Raw genomic sequence first — 18399 nt, 5'->3', positions numbered from 1 at the left:
CACTTTTACTTGTCATCACTTATTCCTAAAATAAATTTTGATTTTTACCTGTTACTTTTGACATATCAAGAAAACACAATTTTTTTTTCTTCATATTTTACCCTTATCATTAAATACTATTCTCCATATCATTTTTCAAGATTCAATACTAAATATTAATTGGCAGAGTTAGTGAGGTAAAATACTTATATCAATAATTGTTTTCTTAATGTGTGTCAACTCAAGCAATGACAAATAAAAATGAACTGAGGTAGTAATAAGTATCAACGTTGTATAACCATTCATCAGTCTATATGCACGACTTTTCAGATCATTAGGTAAAAATCAATGAGCCGCATGCAAAATAGCCCATTTTATCCTAATTTATGTGATGATATATTTTTTTTAAGTTGTCTAAAAAAAATAATACTATTAACTTTATATTCTGAAAGTACTTAACTTATAATTTTTATTTTACTCTTACAATTTATATGTATATTAATATTTATTACTAACTTGTTTTGAACTACAATTTTCAAAAATCACTTTTTTCAAATTTTATATTCAATCAAAGACTATCATATATTTATTGAGGCAAGGGCACAGTAAGTTAGAGACTATGACATAACAGAAAAATAAGGACGTAAACACTCCAAAATTACAACAGAAACAATAACTTGTACAAGTGTATCAAATGCTACGATTCTCCATCACTCATCTCTACCTTCATGAAATCAAGGTTCGACTTTCTGTCAAGTTTTCGTGCAAAAAAGTCTTGTAAATATTTATGCACGGAAACTCTTCGGAAAATGGGAGGTTTATGTGGTCCAGTGAGGCTGTTTGCAGGTCCTAATTCGGATTCAAGGTTCATGTAATAGAATGTCGCAACAGAGAGCAGTTCTTCGTTTGAGTTTACAATTGCTCTGTGCTCAATGCTCCTATACACACCATTGCTCAATATCTGCCAAGTCAGATAACACATTTACGCACATAATATTTTAAATAATATTTTCAATGATAGTAGAATATTTACCTCCATCATGTCCCCAACATTCACAATCAAAGCGTTTGGGAGGGGCTTTATGGGCACCCAAATATCGTCTTTTTGGACTTGGAGACCTTCAGTTTCGTTCAGCTGGAAAAGGATGGTGAGGACACCAGGATCAGAATGAGAGCTTAAGCCAATTGCCCTGTCTGGCTCGGGACAAGGCGGATAATAATTCATCCTCATTGACTGCATACCATCACTGAATAGATCTCGCGTTTCTTTTTCAGCCATCCTTAAAGCCTTTGCCAATTGACATACAATAATCATTGCTACGCTCTTGATTTCTTTGCAGTATGCTTCCAAGATGTCCCTACATTTCAAACACACAAACATATTAACTAAGAGATGAGGAGACCAAAGATATGTTTTATATTTTCTTGACTTTTTTGATACAAAAGAAAGAAAAGCAATTTTGTTCACTTATATCAAATAGTTCAGTGATCTCTGGAATAAAGTAATATAGTTATTATTAAGATATGACACTTGAGCCTAACTCAACCCCAAAAGCTAGCTCATAAGGTGATAATGAGACCAAATTCCCATCCCTCTACCGATGTGGGACATTTTAACACTCCCCCGCACGCCCAGACCTCAATTGGAGCGTGAATACTGAATAATAATAAATTGGGAACACTGAACAATAATAAATTGGGATAAGTCTGACTCTGATACCATGTTAAGATATGACACTTGGAGCTAACTCAACTCCAAAAGCTAGCTCATGAGGGGAGGTTTGTCCAAGTCCATATAAGGAGACCAAATTCTCATCCCTCTACCGATGTGGGACATCTTAACAGTTATAAGAAGATAGGCACCTGAGATTCGAGGGCAAATTCTGAAACAAGTCCACTTTGCGGATACGAGGAGGAAGAGTCATTATTCCAAACATATCACTCCAATCAAGCTTCTGATCCTCTGATACAACAAATGCATTCCCAAAACCTTCCAAGCTGTCTTCCTGTTGCCATAGTTTCTTCTTTTCTTCCATTGGAAGACTAAACAATTCAATAACCTCTCTCTTGAAGTCCTCCAGTAACGAAGGTGTCACTCCATGGTTTATAACCTAACATTCAACCATATACTAGCAAATTCTACAACCTTTTCACAATTACAAAGCTAGGCTCTCTACCAGAAAACAAAGCGTAATTTTTCAAAACTAATGGTCATACGACCAATAAATGAGAAGGATTACGCTAATGTAATACTCCCTCCGTCCTATTTTATATGTCACCTTTCGAATTTCAAGAGTCAAACAAATTTATCTTTGACCGTAAATTTTTCATAGATCTTTTAAACATTTTGAATCATCAATTATTGTGACTCAGAGTACTTTTTACATAGTTTACAAATATATAAATTTCATTCCAAAAAAATTGAAGATTTCATGCGCAAATTACCGGTCAAACTTAAACTGTTTGAGTCTCAAAACATAAAAGAGTCATATAAATTGGGACAGAGAGAGTATTATTCTTCATCGTTGAGAAGTTAAAATTTAAATCCTCTTTTAGGGAAAAATAAAAAAGGAAAGTTGAAAATAAGTTTTAATATATGTGTCTGTTTTGATATCATGTTGAAATGTGTGACCATCTCATCGAAAAACTTAAACTATTAGAGAGAACACAATTTTATTATTTAATTTTTATTCTCAAAACACACATCAACTATCAGTTATTTGTTTTTCCTACCTGAAAATCCTCATTCATTGAAATAGGCAGAAAAGGAAAAATTGATAGTTGATCTGTATTTCGATAAAATCCTTTCTTACCAACCACACCGAAATAATTAAACAAAATAATGAAGAAAATGAAACCTGGAGGAAACCCCATTGTTGGCAAGCAGAGTGAAGCTCAGAATCCATGGAATCCCCTGATATCAACTTTTGAAGATCGAGAACTGGAACCGACGCTCCGGTGGATATGACTGGAGTTTCTTGCTCTGGGTGGACATACCTAGCCGGAATCTGTTTGGCAAGCTCTTGAACACTTGGAACTAACAGAGATTTTCCAAAGTATAATTTTCCCGGCGTTGACTCCATTTGCTTTTGTTGCAAACTTGAAAAATTTCTATTAATTTGGGTTTGGGTTTAATCAGTCTCTTCCAAAACCATATAAGTAGTATATAATAGTATAATTTTTAATTTTTTAATTATTTATGCCATTTTCCATTGTTTAATCGTGAGGTACCAAATTTACCGGAACAGTTTCAGCAACTATATTTGACCATTGAAAGCAAGATTGAGAAACAATAAGAAAAGAAAACGACAGAAAAAACAATAGTAAATCGTTATTGAAATTATTCTTACAAACGGTTGGGACTTTCTCATTAGCATACATCACCAATTCACAAGAACATGATTTATGGTTATTCAACGCATTTTCTCTTTTGCTCTATTTTAACTTTAAAATCAATGATTATATCATTGTTCAATTCCAAAAATATTGAGAAATGAAAATCTTTTCTATTTTATTAAAAAGAAAAATTTAATACTTTAAAGACATAATACGTGAATATGTTTTTTAACTTGGCATTACCTCACATTTATGTCATCTAACTTTGCATGTACACAAGTAGACACTTAAAATTGTATAAAATTGAACAAATAGATATATACACATTATATGTCACATCCTACATGATTTGTATCTTACGTGATGTCCTACGTGTATTGTTGCACATATGACTCATGTGTTTACTTATTCAACTTTATACAAGTTTAAGTGTCTCTATGTACACATACGAGAGCAAAAATGTGAAATAAGACAAAGTTAATAAAAACATATTTATGTATTTGTCTTATTTAAATGAAAGAATTTTTTATCATACTTAAAAAATTCAGCTTATTATGGTTTTATTTTTTTAGGAAAAGAAGCCGCCTACCATTCAAACGGCTAACTGTCATTCCTCTCCCTCTCTGAAAAACACTGAAAAATAAGATGGAAACCAAAATCCTTCAAAAGAAAATCTTTTTTTTTCTTCTGAAGTGAAGCAGAAACTCTTGTTTCCTCGATTCATTCGTGCTTTCGAGACAATGATGCCTAAAATTAGCAAGCTCAACGTTCCAGAAAAACCGAGGAAATTAGTAGTATTTCCTGAAAGGATTGGAGGTTTAGTGATCAATGGCTTCCATCATGGTAGAGAAGAAAGTAATTATGAAGAAATTGAATCTGGTGAAGAATTACAGACATTTGATCTGACTCGCGATTTTGCTCTGAAACAGATGATTAAGGATCGATGTTATGATTTTGATGATGAGCTTATAAGTTTTCCCCAAAATAAAAATAGGAATTTGGGATCAATTGTATTGCACGCCTGCAACGATGATGAAAAACGATCTGATCTTGAATATGAGGTGAGACTGTTAATCACAATTTTCATTGTTTCCACTCTTTGCTTAGAGGTGATCACTACTTCATTGTCGCATTCTTTGATTATTGATGTTGTTTGTAAAACAGATTTCTCGAAAGGAGATTAATTTGGAGAAGTTGCAACGACTTGCCAGTTCAGGTATTCCTGATGGAAGGAGTTTGCGAGCAACAATTTGGAAGGTTATTAATTACCCTAATTGATTGCTTTAGTATAAGCATTATAACTCTGTTTTTTAATGATTATAAGTTGCAGATACTATTGGGATATTTACCTACTTCTCGAGACTTATGGGAGAAGGAGTTAAACGAGAGTCGATTGAAATATGACAAGCTAAAAGAGGAGTTTCTACGAAAACCTGTAAGCTGCATAACGTTGTAAGTTATGGTCTTAACTGGTCCCTTTTGTTATGGCTTGTTCATAGAACTCTTTAATCTAGCCAGTCAGAATTGTCATGGCGAAAAGATAAAAGCATGATATTGCTTGGACACGACACTTGCAGCGGAGTCATTGAGCCCCTTAAACGCTACAACATTTCTAAAGACGATGATCATCCACTAAGTTTAGGTAAAACTAGCATATGGCATCAGTACTTTGAGGCAAGTACTTACTACACCGCGAGTTCTTCTGCAACCTTTTACATCACATGAAGACCTTTTTTTTTATGAAAACAAACGGTGGTGTTTGTAGTTTACAGAAATTTCGGAGCAGATAGACCGTGATTTGCAGCGAACTCATCCAGATTTAGAGTTCTTCTCAGGAGACTCATCACTATCTAGGAAGAATAAGGTAACATTTTGCTTATATCTCTCAACTCCTAATGTTAACATTTTCGTCTGTGATATTTTTTTCTTTTTGAATTTATGTTTTGCTTTACAGGAGTCAATGAGAAATATTCTTCTTTTGTTTGCGAAATTAAATCCTGCAATTAGTTATGTACAAGGCATGAATGAGGTCTTGGCCCCGTTGTACTATGTCTTCAGCACCGATAATGATGAGCATACTGCTGTAAGTGTCTTCCTCAAATTTGCTCTTACAGTTTATATTCATGCCTTCGCCAACTCTTTCGTAAATAGTAGAAGCTTCATTTGTTTTTTTTTCCGGCTATGCAGGCAAATTTAGAAGCAGATACTTTTTCCTGTTTTGTTATACTAATGAGTAGCTGTGTGGATCACTTCTGTCAACAATTTGATTGTGGTTCTTTTGGTATCCACTCAACTCTTTCGAAATTGTCAGAGTTATTGAAAACTAATGATGTGGAATTGTGGCACCATCTTGAATTTAAAACAAAGGTGAATGTGAACCTATTTCTTAAGCACAGCTATAAATAGCTAAAGTTATTGCTCACATATATATCAGTCGTCCTAGCTAACGTTTTGATTTCAGGTTAACCCGCAATTCTATGCATTTAGGTGGATCACTCTGCTCCTTACTCAGGAGTTTAGCTTGCATCACATCTTAAGGATCTGGGATACGCTTCTCAGCAATCCCTTTGGCCTTCAGGTACTTCTCCGACCAATTTGGACTACAATATATAATGTGTGTTTATATGTATGGATATCGTGGTTGATCTAATATATAAGACACTCTCATCCAACTCCGTGTCTCATTTACAGGAGATGCTATTGAGGATCTGTTGTGCTATGCTGATGTGTGTTAAAATCAAAATAATTAGGGGTGATTTTGTTGACAGCTTAAAGCTTTTACAACATTTCCCTGAAGTAGATGTTGAGCATCTTCTCCAAGTAGCACAGGGCATGCAGAACTTGGACACATCGCTCCATTCAACCATGTAGGTAGCTAATATACGATTTGATACATTAAAATCAAACAATAATGATGTTATTAAACCACAACAAATGCAACAATTTATTCAAACATTATACATTTACAAAATAATACAGTAGCAAATCCATCCAAATCAAACAAGCTGTTGGTATCCAAGCGGCATAAAATGCAAACATTGATCAATTGCTTCCGTCATCTCCATTTCTAATTCTTATAGAATCGACATATGATTTTCCAATGAGCTCTCGAGAGAAATATCCCTTGAAGTAATCAGCCACTCCAATCCTCCTAAATTCTGCAGGGCATTGAGGAGTGAGGAGGCTAGGAGCTGGACCTAAATCTCCATCCAATTTGGGGCTCAAAAATGTAGCAATCGAAATTCTGTCTTTGTCTTCATTCACAATTGCTCGATGTTCAGTGCTCTTATAAATTCCATTTGTCACAATCTGCACATAAGACAACATTGAGAAGTTACGTTTTCTCATAACCTAACACTAGAAAATAACTTTTCCCACGCTGAAAAATGTCTTACGTTACACCATACATATATACTTATTTCTCACCTCTAAAATATCTCCAATGTTGACAACAAAGGCATCAGGAAGATATGGAACCGGAATCCAAGCACCATCTTTCTTAATTTGAAGACCTTCCGTTTCATTAACCTGAAGTAGTATAGCTAGACCAATAGCATCAGTATGAGGGCATAACCCCATTACGCGCTCTGGTTGAGGACAAGGAGGGTAATAATTTATTCTCATCATTTGTGTCCCGTCTTCTTCAAATAGTACATTCATATCCTCTGCTTTCATCCCTAAAGCTCTTGCCATTACGTACAGAATTTTCATAGCAAGTTCCTTCAGTGCTGTTGAGTATTGTTCCAATGCATCCCTTGAAGGTCCAAGAAATTAAATATTGTAAAGAAAAAAGATTCACTAAATATTTAATCGTAAACTGAGTTATATATTATGGTACCTGAGTGAGGCGGGAAGCTTTGGAAACAAGTGAGGTTTTCTTAAATGAGTAGGGAGAGTGATCATGTAAAGTATGTCAGCCCAATCTAACTTTTGTTCTTCAGATACAACAAATGCTTGCCCGTATCCTTCGAGATCTCCTTCTTCTTGCTCAAATTTCTTCTTTTCTTCCATTGGTAGATCGAAAAATGCTCTGATTTCCGATTTCACTTTCTTCATCAATGATGAATTCACACCATGATTCACCAACTGCACATGTATTTTTTTAAAAATCGATATCATCGTGGGACACGAAGGTACACCAATTTATTTTAAAATTAAAAGATATGGTCGATACAATAATAGATTTTCGGGTGCAAGTGGTTGTATTGTTGATGGCTAAATAAGTCAACTCCAACATTTATGTAACATCAAAACAAAAAATGAACAGTGTTTGATATATAAACCTGGAAAAATCCCCATTCTTGCAAGCAAGATGAAGCCTCTCGAGCTCCGAATCATCATCAATATCTCCAATTTCCAGCAATTTTTTCATATCAATAACGGGAACTTGAGGCAATATTACTATGGAAGAATATGATTGATTTTCAATATCATCACGTATATATCGCGGTGGAACGGCTGCTAGTTGTTGCTTTGCAAGTTCTTGAACGTTAGGGACTTTCAGAGAACCACCTAGCTTTCTCGACTTTCCTTCTTCCATTGATGAAGTTTTCTTTTTTTGGAAGTAGAACTTGTTTTTGAAAGTAAACTTATTGAGATGTGAAATAATTACGTGTATTATATATATATAAATAAAATAAATGGGTATGTTTATTTGTCTAGAGTATGTTCCGTTCACTATCTGAATTTGGTTATCATGAAAGAATTTGATTTCTCATCTTAAATTTATCTGGCCTTATCTCAATTTTAGTTTATTTTTTGAATGAAAGGATATATAAAAGGAAACACGTGATCCATCTGGCAGGTAAATATACGTTTTTTTATCACAAGTCAATATCTTGCCTAATTAGTCACCTAGCATCAAGTGACTTTGGGCGGGTTGAATTTTTTTTTTTAAACTAATAAAAGGGAAAACTATATCAATTGTCCAATCTAGTATTTATCCAAATTTGTTCATAAAGTACAACCCAAATATATATATTTTTTAAGTTAAAGATAGGCCAGACGCATCTTATTAAACAAAAAGGGTAAAAAACGCCCAGATCAGCCCATGTCCACTAAAGGACAACAAAGCCTAAAGCCCTAAATCAGTGTTTCTAATTACAGAATAGGAAATTACCTTAGCAAAAAATATCTACAAAACAGAGAAATCTTCAACCATGCCTTCAAGATCATATCTTTATTTATGATTTCTTAAGAAATTCGTAAAAGAAAAAGTAGACTATTAATATGAAAAATAAAGAAGGTATAAAATTAATTTATTCCTTTATTCTTCTCTCAACAATTTCATGTTTTCAAAAGCACTTAAATCCATCATATACTCTTCAATAAGAAAATATAACGGAAAGAGCAGCAATGATCTTGACAAACAATTGCATAAGTTTTGATACTATTTTCACGAAATTCAAAAATAAAAAATATCCATAAACACCTACATAAATACGTAATCTTTCCGTCAATTTATACGATATTTTTTATTCCTGAAATTTAAAGTAGGTGAAATTTAATAAATATTTTGTTTATATACTTTCCTTACATGATTCTTAGGAAAATATAAATAAAAATGATAATTTTATTAATCTATACCTTAAAAATAATTAGCGACTTTATAAATTTTATTTATACTCTTAATAAAAAATAATTGTTAGGATTAAAAAAGTTACTTATATCTTTGATTTTATAAACTGAAAATTAATTACAAACAACTATTTATTATAATATAAATAAATAACATAGAATAGAAAAAGTATATATTAATATAATAAACTAAAACCTTATACAATGATCATAAAAAAATAAATCAAACTTCACTACATAAAAAAGAAAAAAACATAAACTAATTAGATTAGTTAAGAATGATAAAAACATTCAAAAAAATGGAAACAAAAAATATATTGAACTAAGGGTAAAACAAAACAAAAAAAATGGCAGATGTGTCCCATCCATGTCCTTTTATCAGTTAAATAATGCCTCATACAAGTATGATTTGGCATACCTCACACATAGTAAAAATTTTCGGTAATATACATACAATTTCTAATCATAGTTAACGTTTTGCCTAATTAGTCACCTATATTCAGGTGACTTTGGGGGTTGGATTTATTTTTTTTATTAATAATAGAGAAAAACAAATAAATTGTCCACACGGTATGTATCCAAATTTGATCCTAATGAACAATTTAACAAAATATATCCATAAAGTACAAAATTTTACCCCGTCTGTCCATCTCTTTAATTAATTATTTATCTTCTGTTTTTTTCCTACTTAATTTATGTTTCTTTTTCTTTATATAAATAAAAATATTTACTAACAATGTCTATACTAATAAAAATATATTAAACAAATAAATTACAACAAAAAATAATAAAGAGATGGTTGAAGATGTATGTTATATTTCTATTTCTACTATATAGAAAAGAGAAGTGGAGGACGACCACCGACATTTTTTTTATTGTAAATAAATGTTCATTTAAAGGGCAAATTGTTCAAGCAAACCATGAGGTGGACATTATTTTCATTCAAGATATTTTGTACTTTTAATTACGTGGCTGCCTCAGATCCACAAAATAGAAAATATCTATTACACCTTTCATTATCAACAAGGCTTCTCTAGAATAAGCATGGAGTAATTGATTTTATCAAGCCACTCCTTAAGTTACCAACTCCCATTCTGCACGGGATGATCTCAGAAGATTTTCAATAATTTCTTACCTATAGTTTTATTCATGTCTTCTTCTCGAATTTCCTTACTTTGTGATGTACTATGGTGGCAATTCTCTGTCTACAATGACACTGTGTTAAAGAAAAAAACTAAAATTGAAATTTTGGGTTAAGAAAAGAACTTCCTTGAGACAGTTGATTTTGATTTTGATAGTTAGCTTTCCTCTTCCTTCATTTTTTTTTCGAACTCAATCAGACGATCACAACTTTACTTATTTAATTTGTTAATACTTCCCTTGTCTCTAATTACTTGTCCACTTTTGAATTGGTATACCTATTAAGAAAACAATTATTGACATAATGAATTTACCATGGAAAATATTTTTTGTCCTTTTTTGATTTGTCAAAATGGACAAGTAATTAGGAACAACTATAAAAGAAAAAGTGAACAAGTAAATAGGGGCGGAGGGAGTATAGGATAAGATGTATGTCTCTTTGAAAATTCTCTGTCAGTACATGATGAGATTCAACAATGGTGAAACACGGTTATGGATTCACTAATGAACTAGAGAGAAAACTGTAACTTTTATTCATGAAAAATGAATGTATCTTTACACAATATTGGCACAATGCTATTTATAGTGTGTCTACTCATAACCTTCTAATCTAGTTAATCTAACTCAACCAGAGTTAACTTTAACTAACACTGTAACAAACTCTATAACTAACTTTCCAGTTTCACTATTCATAATAACTGACTTCTAGCTTCAACTTGTTTATAACATCCCTCCTCAAGTTGGTGGCTGGTATATGTCTTTAAGTCCCAGCTTGGACATTAAATACAAGTGTGAAAATTTCCATAGACCCTTTGTAAGTAAGTCTGCTAGCTGCTCTTTTGTGGATACATGGTGAGTTTTTATCATTCCGTTAACCAGCTTCTCTCTAACAAAATAACAGTCAATATCAAAGTGTTTAGTTCTCTCGTGAAAAATAGGATTGGCTGCAATTTGTATTGCAGCCTTGCTGTCACAAAATAGATCAACTGGCTGCTTAATCTTCACTCCCAGTTCACTATATAAGCCAATGAGCCAAGTAATCTCAGCTACTGTAGATGCCATACTTCTAAACTCTGCTTCTGCAGAACTTCTTGCTACAGTCTCTTGTTTCTTTGACTTCCAGGATACAAGAGCATCACCAAACCTACACTAAGTATCCAGTAACTGACCTCCTTGTTTGCAACAGGTACCCCAGTTGAGTCACAATAGACTGTTAACAACTCTGAACTCTGTCAAGGCATGAACAGGCCAATCCAGGTGATGACTTTATATACTTGATACCCTTAGTGCAGCTTCCATCTGGGATTCTTTAGGAGCATGCATATACTGACTTAACACTTGTACTGCAAACGAAATATCCACCCTGGTCATTGTTAGGTATAGTAATCTACCTACAAGTCTTTGATATCTGCCAATAACTAGCAAAGGTTTGTCTTTAGTTGTAGTATCTGTATCTTGTACATGTGAATCATACTCAATAGATGTTAATCGTATATTAGGATCCAGTGGTGTATGGACTGGTTTGGCACCACTTAATCCCATTTCTGAGATAAGTTCCAAAGCATACTTGCGCTGGCTCATGATATATCCCTCCTTAGTTCTGGCAAATTCAATTCCAAGGAAGAACTTCAATTCTCCTAAATCCTTCATCTTGAACCTGAGTTTAAGATCATTTCTGGTCTTAACTATCAACTTGCTGCAGCTCCCAGTCACTAACAGATCATCTACATATACAAGGACCAATATTAACTCATTGCCCTCTATTCTAGTGAATAGGGAATAATCATAGTGACTCTGAATAAATCCCAGCTGTAGTAATGCTTCAGTCAATTTAAGGTTCCATTGTCTAGGTGCCTGTTTCAATCCATAAAGTGACTTATGCAATTTGCAGACTTTGCCAGACTCCCCCTGTCTGCAAAAACCAGGAGGAATAACCATATAAACATCCTCAAGAAGATCACCTTGAAGAAAGGCATTATGGACATCCATTTGGAAAACAGGCCATTGCTTAGCAGCTTCTATAGCTAGAACTAACCTCACTGTAACCATCTTAGCTACAGGGGAAAAAGTATCGGAGTAGTCCAACCCTTCTTGCTGGTTAAAAACCTTAGCAACTAACCTGGCCTTGTACCGCTCAATAGCCCCTGAAGACAAATACTTCACTTTATAAACCCACTTGCATCCAATGGGATATTTGCCTGGAGGTAAATCAGTGATACTCCATGTATTGTTCTCTTCTAAAGCAGTGATCTCAGCAAGCATAGCTTGAACCCATAAAGGATCAAGAGAAGCTTTATGAAAGGACGTAGGTTCTGAAATACTAAAATATGCTGCTAAGGCAGCACCATACTTAGTAGACAGACAATGATAACTGACATGATTTGATAAAGGGTAGAGACAAAAGGATTTGGGTTTGGAAAGAAGAAAGTCATGATGCCAGATAGGAGGTCTATATAGTCTAGAGGATCTTCTGAGAGATAGGGTGGTATCAGGTAGAACAACTGTAGGAACAACCTCAGAAGAAGTAGAACTAGGAGACACTGGGTGTGATGGACAATCAGGAGAAGAAGCAGGAGGTGTATGTGATGAACAATTAGAAGGAGCAGCAGTAGGTGTATACTCAACTGGAGAAGAAGAATCAATAGAAGTTGAAGTAAGCTGAACAATTGGAAATAATGGAGAGCAAGATGAGGTGTTGTGCTGGAAAGGGAAGACCTCCTCTTGGAAGACTACATCCCTGCTGACTAAGAACTCTTTGGTGTGCAAGGAGAAGAGTTGTAACCCTTTGGAGAGTAGAGTAACCAAGAAAAACAGTAGGAAATGCCCTAGGTGCAAATTTGTCAGCTTTCCTCACTTCAGAAGCAAAGACCAGACAACCAAAGACTCTAAGATGAGTGAGAGAAGGAGAGGTGTGATACAATAGGTCATAAGGAGTCTTGCCCTGAAGGATAGAAGAAGGTAACCTGTTGATTAAATAGACACTAGTGGTAACACACTCACCCCAGAACCTAAGAGGCATATTAGACTGAAACCTTAATGACCTAGCAACATCAAGGATATGTCTATGTTTCCTCTCTACAACACCATTTTGTTGAGGTGTGTAGATGCAGAAACTTTGGTGCAGGATGCCTAGGGATTGGAGTAACTCATTCATTTGTGAATTAAAGAATTCACACTCATTGTCAGACCTCAGAATCTTTACTGATGCACTAAACACATTGCCAATCATTAACAAGAACTTTCTTAAGGCTACTATGACCTCAGATTTATAGTTCAATAATATCAACCATATGTATCTGGAGTAATCATCAACCAAAGTTAAAATATACCTTTTACCATCATGAGTTGGAACTCTATAAGGACCCCAAACATCAACATGTAATGTGTGAAAACAAGCAGTAGTAGTAGTATTACTCAAAGGGAAAGAGAGTCTAGATTGTTTAGCCAAAGGGCACACAATACAAAGATCATCTGTAGTAGAATGCAGATGTTTGAAACAACTTAACTTTTTTAGAGTAGTAAAAGGTACATGACCAAGCCTTTTATGCCATACTGACAAATTTATTCTAGAAGGATATGCGGAAGCTACAGAACAAGACGTAAAGACTGGAGTGAATTGATCATGATGTGAGACTGCATGTAGTTGAGATCCTTGTGACTGCAACTGACAGTCAGTAGTGAGCACATACATGTCATTCTCCAACTTGCCAATCCCCCTCACTCCCCCATTGAAGAGGTCCTGAAAAATGCAAAAGTCAGGGTAGAAAAGAACAGTACAGTTCAATTCCTTTGTGAGTTTTAGACACGGAGAGTAAGTTGTACTGAAACTTAGGAATATGCAGGACATTCGTAATCTCAATTCCTCCTAGAATCTGAGATGATCCAATGTAACTGACTGTGGCAAGTTTACCAGTATGTAGATACACTCTTCCCTCTTGTGAATGAGTTAATGGTTTGTAATGAGATAACATGTGCAGATTACGAACCATGTGTTTGGAGGCACCAAAATCAACTATCCACTTATCAGTAGAGGATATACTTGTGGTTCTCACAGTTGAATCTGTGTCATTCTTTCCAGTTCCATGATCAAGGAGTTGCAGAATTTGCATGTACTGTTGGTGAGAAAAGTGAGGATGTGGTTGTGGTGAATGTTAATGCTGTATGTTAGTCATAAAAGCATCAGGAACACCACCAGGAATAGAGTTATTACCACCAGAAGAAGCCTGCCCTGAAGATCCACCAGGACTGGCAGTGGATCATGCAAAATTAGCAGAGTTAGGACCTGTCCTCTTCTTACCCTTCCAGTCAGAGGGATATCCATGAAGCTTATAGCAATGATCTCTTGTATGGCCTTTCCAGTTACAATAATCACAGTACATGTGACTATTGAAGTTTTTCTTAGATCTGAAGTTGGAGACACCAGCACCTGATCCACTGGAACTAGAGAAGTTGTGATTTGGATTGTTGCCACTGAAGAATGCTAGAGCTTCATTCATGTGCCTAGTGTTAGAGGAATCATCACCAACAGAAACTGAATTAGCCTTGACAAGTATCCTCTGAGTTTCTTCTGCAATCACTAGAGAATAAACCTTGTTAACACTTGGAGATGGATCTATCATCATAATCTGGCTCTTACACTGGTTGTAGGATTCATTCAAACCCAGAAGAAATTGCATTAAACGTTGGTACTCAAAATGAACAGCATATGTCTGTGATACATCACAGGCACAACCAGGACACGGTATGAGTGAATCATATTCCATCCACAACTCTTTAAGTTTGGAGAAATAGACTGAAACTAATGAGACTCCTTGATTGAGTGTAGCAATTTCCTTGTGCAATAGAATATACGAGAGCCATCCACTTTGTCAAATCTCTCTTTGAGATCTGTCCATACTTGTTGAGCATTACTAGCATAGACAATTCCACTAAGAAGCTCTCGACTAACAGAGATCATGATCCATGAGAGAACAATGGCATTACATTTTTTCCACAAAGCATGTAGAGAAGCAGGAAACTTATCCTTTGAGCTAGCACCATCAACAAAACCTATTTTTCCTTTTCCTAGCAAACCTATCTTCATTGATCTACTCCACAGAGAATAATTCTCAGATCCAGTAAGTTGTAAAGAGACAAGAGAGCTACCTGGAGTGTCACATGCTTGCAGGTGCAGCGGATGATGAGAATCACTTGTAAACTCTTTTCCTACAGCTGTAGGAATGGTAGAATCAAAGTTTGACATTCCACCGATCGTCATTGATGACTACACAACAACGTAAACAATATAGATTCAACTACTTCTCAAACAATGCAATTCCTTTTGAGAAAGTTGTCACTGTAAGTAGAGAATCGAAAAAAATGCAGAGATAATCAGTAGATCATCGATGGCTCTGATACCATGATGAGATTCAACAATGGTAAAACACGGTTATGGATTCACTAATGAACTAGAGAGAAAACTGTAACTTTTATTCATGAAAAATGAATGTATCTTTACACAATATTGGCACTATGCTATTTATAGTGTGTCTACTCATAACCTTCTAATCTAGTTAATCTAGCTCAACCAAAGTTTCACTATTCATAATAACTGACTTCTAGCTTCAGCTTGTTTATAACAGTACACATTACAAAAAGACTTTTCTAAAAGCACAAATAAATAGATCCTACACTTCACTGCTCAATCCTCGCTCTTCCGGTCTTCACCACTCTTCAATGATTTCTCCTCTCTTAATATAAGTGTATTTTCCTTTTTTTCCATACTGAGTTCTTTTGTTTCATTTTTTTTTTCATGAAATGGCCATTTCTTGACTTCTATCAGAAAGGCACAATTTTTCTATGTTTTTAATGTGTTTGTGTAGGAATCCTGAGTTATTCGTATTCACTCTTTGATTCTCAATCCTGAGAAAGGATCATGAGATATGGTTATATTGAGAATGGCTAAAAGATTGGCCACGACAGCATCAGTATAAATTAATTCAATAATTTCTGAAAACTATTTCAATGGGAACTTATTTACAAAGTAATTTTTTCGTCTAATACAATGAATACAAAAATGTCTCCTGAGTGATCACAACAGACTTCATTCAAGGTGCCTTTCTTAGCATGTCTTACATTAATGTTTGAGCTGAATTTCTTGATTCCCCAATTTCTTTTTCTCCTCTATCACCTCCTAAAAGAAGAGGAAAAAACAACATTGCAACTGAGAGTCTCTCTTTGTTTGAGTTTACAATTGCTCTGTGCTCAATGCTCTTATAAACACCATTGCTCTCTATCTGCCAAGTTAAACAACACACGTAGACAGATTACATATAATATTTTCCAATCCAAGTAAACCGATGTTTTAAAAAATAGACAAAGATTGGTTTAGAGTCGCCATTTAATTTTTAAAGAAAAATCAATAAAACTATTTTTTCAATAGATCAAAACAGGGAATCAATTGAAAATATAAAGGGGGTTCGGGGGTTCATATTAGTGTTCTAGGAAGGGTTTGAAAGCACCTAGAACACCCGCTAATGCGGTTATCCGACAATTAATTATTTGGCTAAAATAATTTTAACTTAGTTTAACTTGCAAAATTGAACTATTTGTTAGTTAGGACCATTTTAAGAGAAAAATAAAATGCAGAAATACTTATCTAAGCAAAATATTTTGTAAACTTATTATTTAATTTTGTAAGAGCTGATCGGTTTAGTTAAGTTATTAAATCAAAATAGGCCTCTTTCGGGGATTTGAATTTTTCGGCCTTAAGATTAACGACAAATACTACCAAGTAAAATGAACACAATAAAGTAAAGAGGGAAAGAGAGTCGGGCCCAAATCTGGTTTTTCTGTCCGCCTGGGCCAGTATTTGGGCCCATTTTCATCTTGGGCCTTCGGCCCAATTCTTGCCACCTGTCATAAATTCTAGCGAGGCAATAATAAGTAAAATAACTAGGGCTTAGGCCCCAAAATAAAAAATTCAACTTATAAAATAAGGAATAGGTCTTTTGAATCCCTTTTCCCATTTTTCGTATACACCTAGTGTATAAAAATCCGCATCAACTCTAATCCCGGTTTGTCAATTTGTGAAGGACCTGTTCTTCGAATTCATTGACCCCGTTGACTCGATAAAATTTTGGGCCTTTATGGCTTATCCGAAATATGAAGTGGAGAAAAATGGAGTCCAAGAGGACTCAGAGCAAATTTCACCTTTTTTCGAGCAGCGAACAAAGGCGAGACAAGCTGATGACCACGATTTTCCGCCACAAAACCCAAATACAAGTGATCGACCGAAAAAAAAAACTTGAGCAGAATCTAAAATCCAAAGGGACTTGGAGGAAACGGAAGTAAACGAAAGAAAATAATGGCACTCGGATTGGAATCAAATCTCTCTCCCTTTTCAGAACGTATTTCGTATGTGTAGCTATTTTATTACGCTATGCTCTTTCTTAGCAAAAGGAAATTTTTTGTCCCCCTTTCAAACTAAAAGAAAAAGATGCTTTATAGGAGGAGATTAGAGTTCGGAATGGGGGGAAACAAATAGAAATCCGGACAGAAAAGGGCTTATCCCCATTCAAATTTCAAAAATTCTTTCACAATTAAGGAGAGACACCTTTCCTTGCAATTTTCTCCCCATTCCAAAAGAGGAAAGGGGAAATGCGTGTCTTTGTCCTGCTGCGATGCTTTTCTTTTGCCGAAAAATCTTATTGGAACAGTACCATCGTACTGGACGAAGGAGACGATGCGGGCGTGAACTGCACGCGTAGACGCCGTGTTGCCTTCCACGAAGACGTCGCGTGCTGGGACTTGGAGGATCACTGGATTTGACCAAATTTTGATGTCGTTCTTGGCGTTGTTGATGTCGTTTTGCTGGGAATTGTTGTTCACGCTGTGAAGGCACCGCTTCTGGGTTCTTGTGAAGGAATAAAAAGTGGGCCGGGTCGAGAGTAATGGGCTGGGTCGGTTGGAGTGGAGAGTGGGCCGTTGTACGTATGGAATTGTAGTGTATCTTGGGCTGGGTATTATTGTGGGATTGGGAATGGGAATTGGAAGTGGGCCATTGTATTGGAAAAAGGATAAACTACCTTATTAGACATACATCACTACTATATATACTAATATTATCTTTACTTTCAAACAATTACATATATTACCACTTTTAATATTTTATACCATATATTAATATATTATTTGAAGATACAATTAGATTATTAGATACCCACATATCTTAAAACTAGGATTGATTAATTATCTGCTTAATTAACTCTTTCACTCCAAATCAACCACTATCTCTTAATTCTCCCCTCCCATATTTATCACTCAATTATGTCTCCTCCTTTATGATTCAAGAATTTCATCGTACAATTTCATTCCAACAATAGCTAA

The 18399-nt window shown here is 34.9% G+C and overlaps 4 protein-coding genes across 5 annotated transcripts in view; 2 read left to right on the top strand and 2 right to left on the bottom strand.

Moving 5' to 3' along the window:
* The window catches only part of LOC102602191 (uncharacterized), a 45972-nt gene extending 42832 nt beyond the window's left edge, over positions 1-3140 (bottom strand). Inside the window, exons 1-4 of the mRNA XM_006355566.2 lie at positions 2838-3140; positions 1843-2090; positions 1013-1337; positions 853-940 (exon numbers count right to left, since the gene is read on the bottom strand). Coding sequence (XP_006355628.2) covers positions 853-940; positions 1013-1337; positions 1843-2090; positions 2838-3062 — 886 coding nt within the window. The 5' untranslated portion in view covers positions 3063-3140. The remainder of the gene's footprint in view (positions 1-852; positions 941-1012; positions 1338-1842; positions 2091-2837) is intronic.
* Positions 3141-3933: 793 nt separating this feature from the next.
* On the top strand, positions 3934-4996 carry LOC107062145 (uncharacterized). The gene is made up of 4 exons (XM_015312439.1): positions 3934-4376; positions 4480-4572; positions 4646-4750; positions 4830-4996. Exons 1-4 carry the CDS (start codon positions 4056-4058, stop codon positions 4857-4859), a joined length of 549 nt encoding a protein of 182 aa, XP_015167925.1. The 5' UTR covers positions 3934-4055; the 3' UTR covers positions 4860-4996.
* A 76-nt stretch (positions 4997-5072) lies between these two features.
* LOC102601855 (TBC1 domain family member 13-like) lies at positions 5073-6289 on the top strand. Of its 2 annotated transcripts, XM_015312437.1 has the most exons (5): positions 5073-5179; positions 5270-5398; positions 5503-5682; positions 5777-5893; positions 6007-6289. In XM_015312437.1, the coding sequence occupies exons 2-5, from the start codon at positions 5276-5278 to the stop codon at positions 6184-6186; spliced, it is 600 nt and encodes a 199-aa protein (XP_015167923.1). In that variant the 5' UTR covers positions 5073-5179; positions 5270-5275; the 3' UTR covers positions 6187-6289. The 2 variants fall into 2 exon arrangements, with proteins under 2 accessions (XP_015167923.1, XP_015167924.1); XM_015312438.1 differs by having other exon boundaries at positions 5073-5398.
* Positions 6211-18399, bottom strand: part of LOC102601183 (uncharacterized) — a 19699-nt gene continuing 7510 nt past the window's right edge. The window contains exons 6-11 of the mRNA XM_006355563.2: positions 16228-16307; positions 15473-15491; positions 7599-7634; positions 7154-7401; positions 6742-7069; positions 6211-6624 (exon numbers count right to left, since the gene is read on the bottom strand). Of these exons, the coding sequence (XP_006355625.2) occupies positions 6358-6624; positions 6742-7069; positions 7154-7401; positions 7599-7634; positions 15473-15491; positions 16228-16307 (978 nt within the window). The 3' untranslated portion in view covers positions 6211-6357. The remainder of the gene's footprint in view (positions 6625-6741; positions 7070-7153; positions 7402-7598; positions 7635-15472; positions 15492-16227; positions 16308-18399) is intronic.

This window comes from Solanum tuberosum, unplaced genomic scaffold (genome assembly GCF_000226075.1).
Source record: "Solanum tuberosum cultivar DM 1-3 516 R44 unplaced genomic scaffold, SolTub_3.0 scf00204, whole genome shotgun sequence".
Lineage (NCBI taxonomy): Eukaryota > Viridiplantae > Streptophyta > Magnoliopsida > Solanales > Solanaceae > Solanum > Solanum tuberosum.
This window is presented reverse-complemented; position numbering and strand designations above follow the sequence as displayed.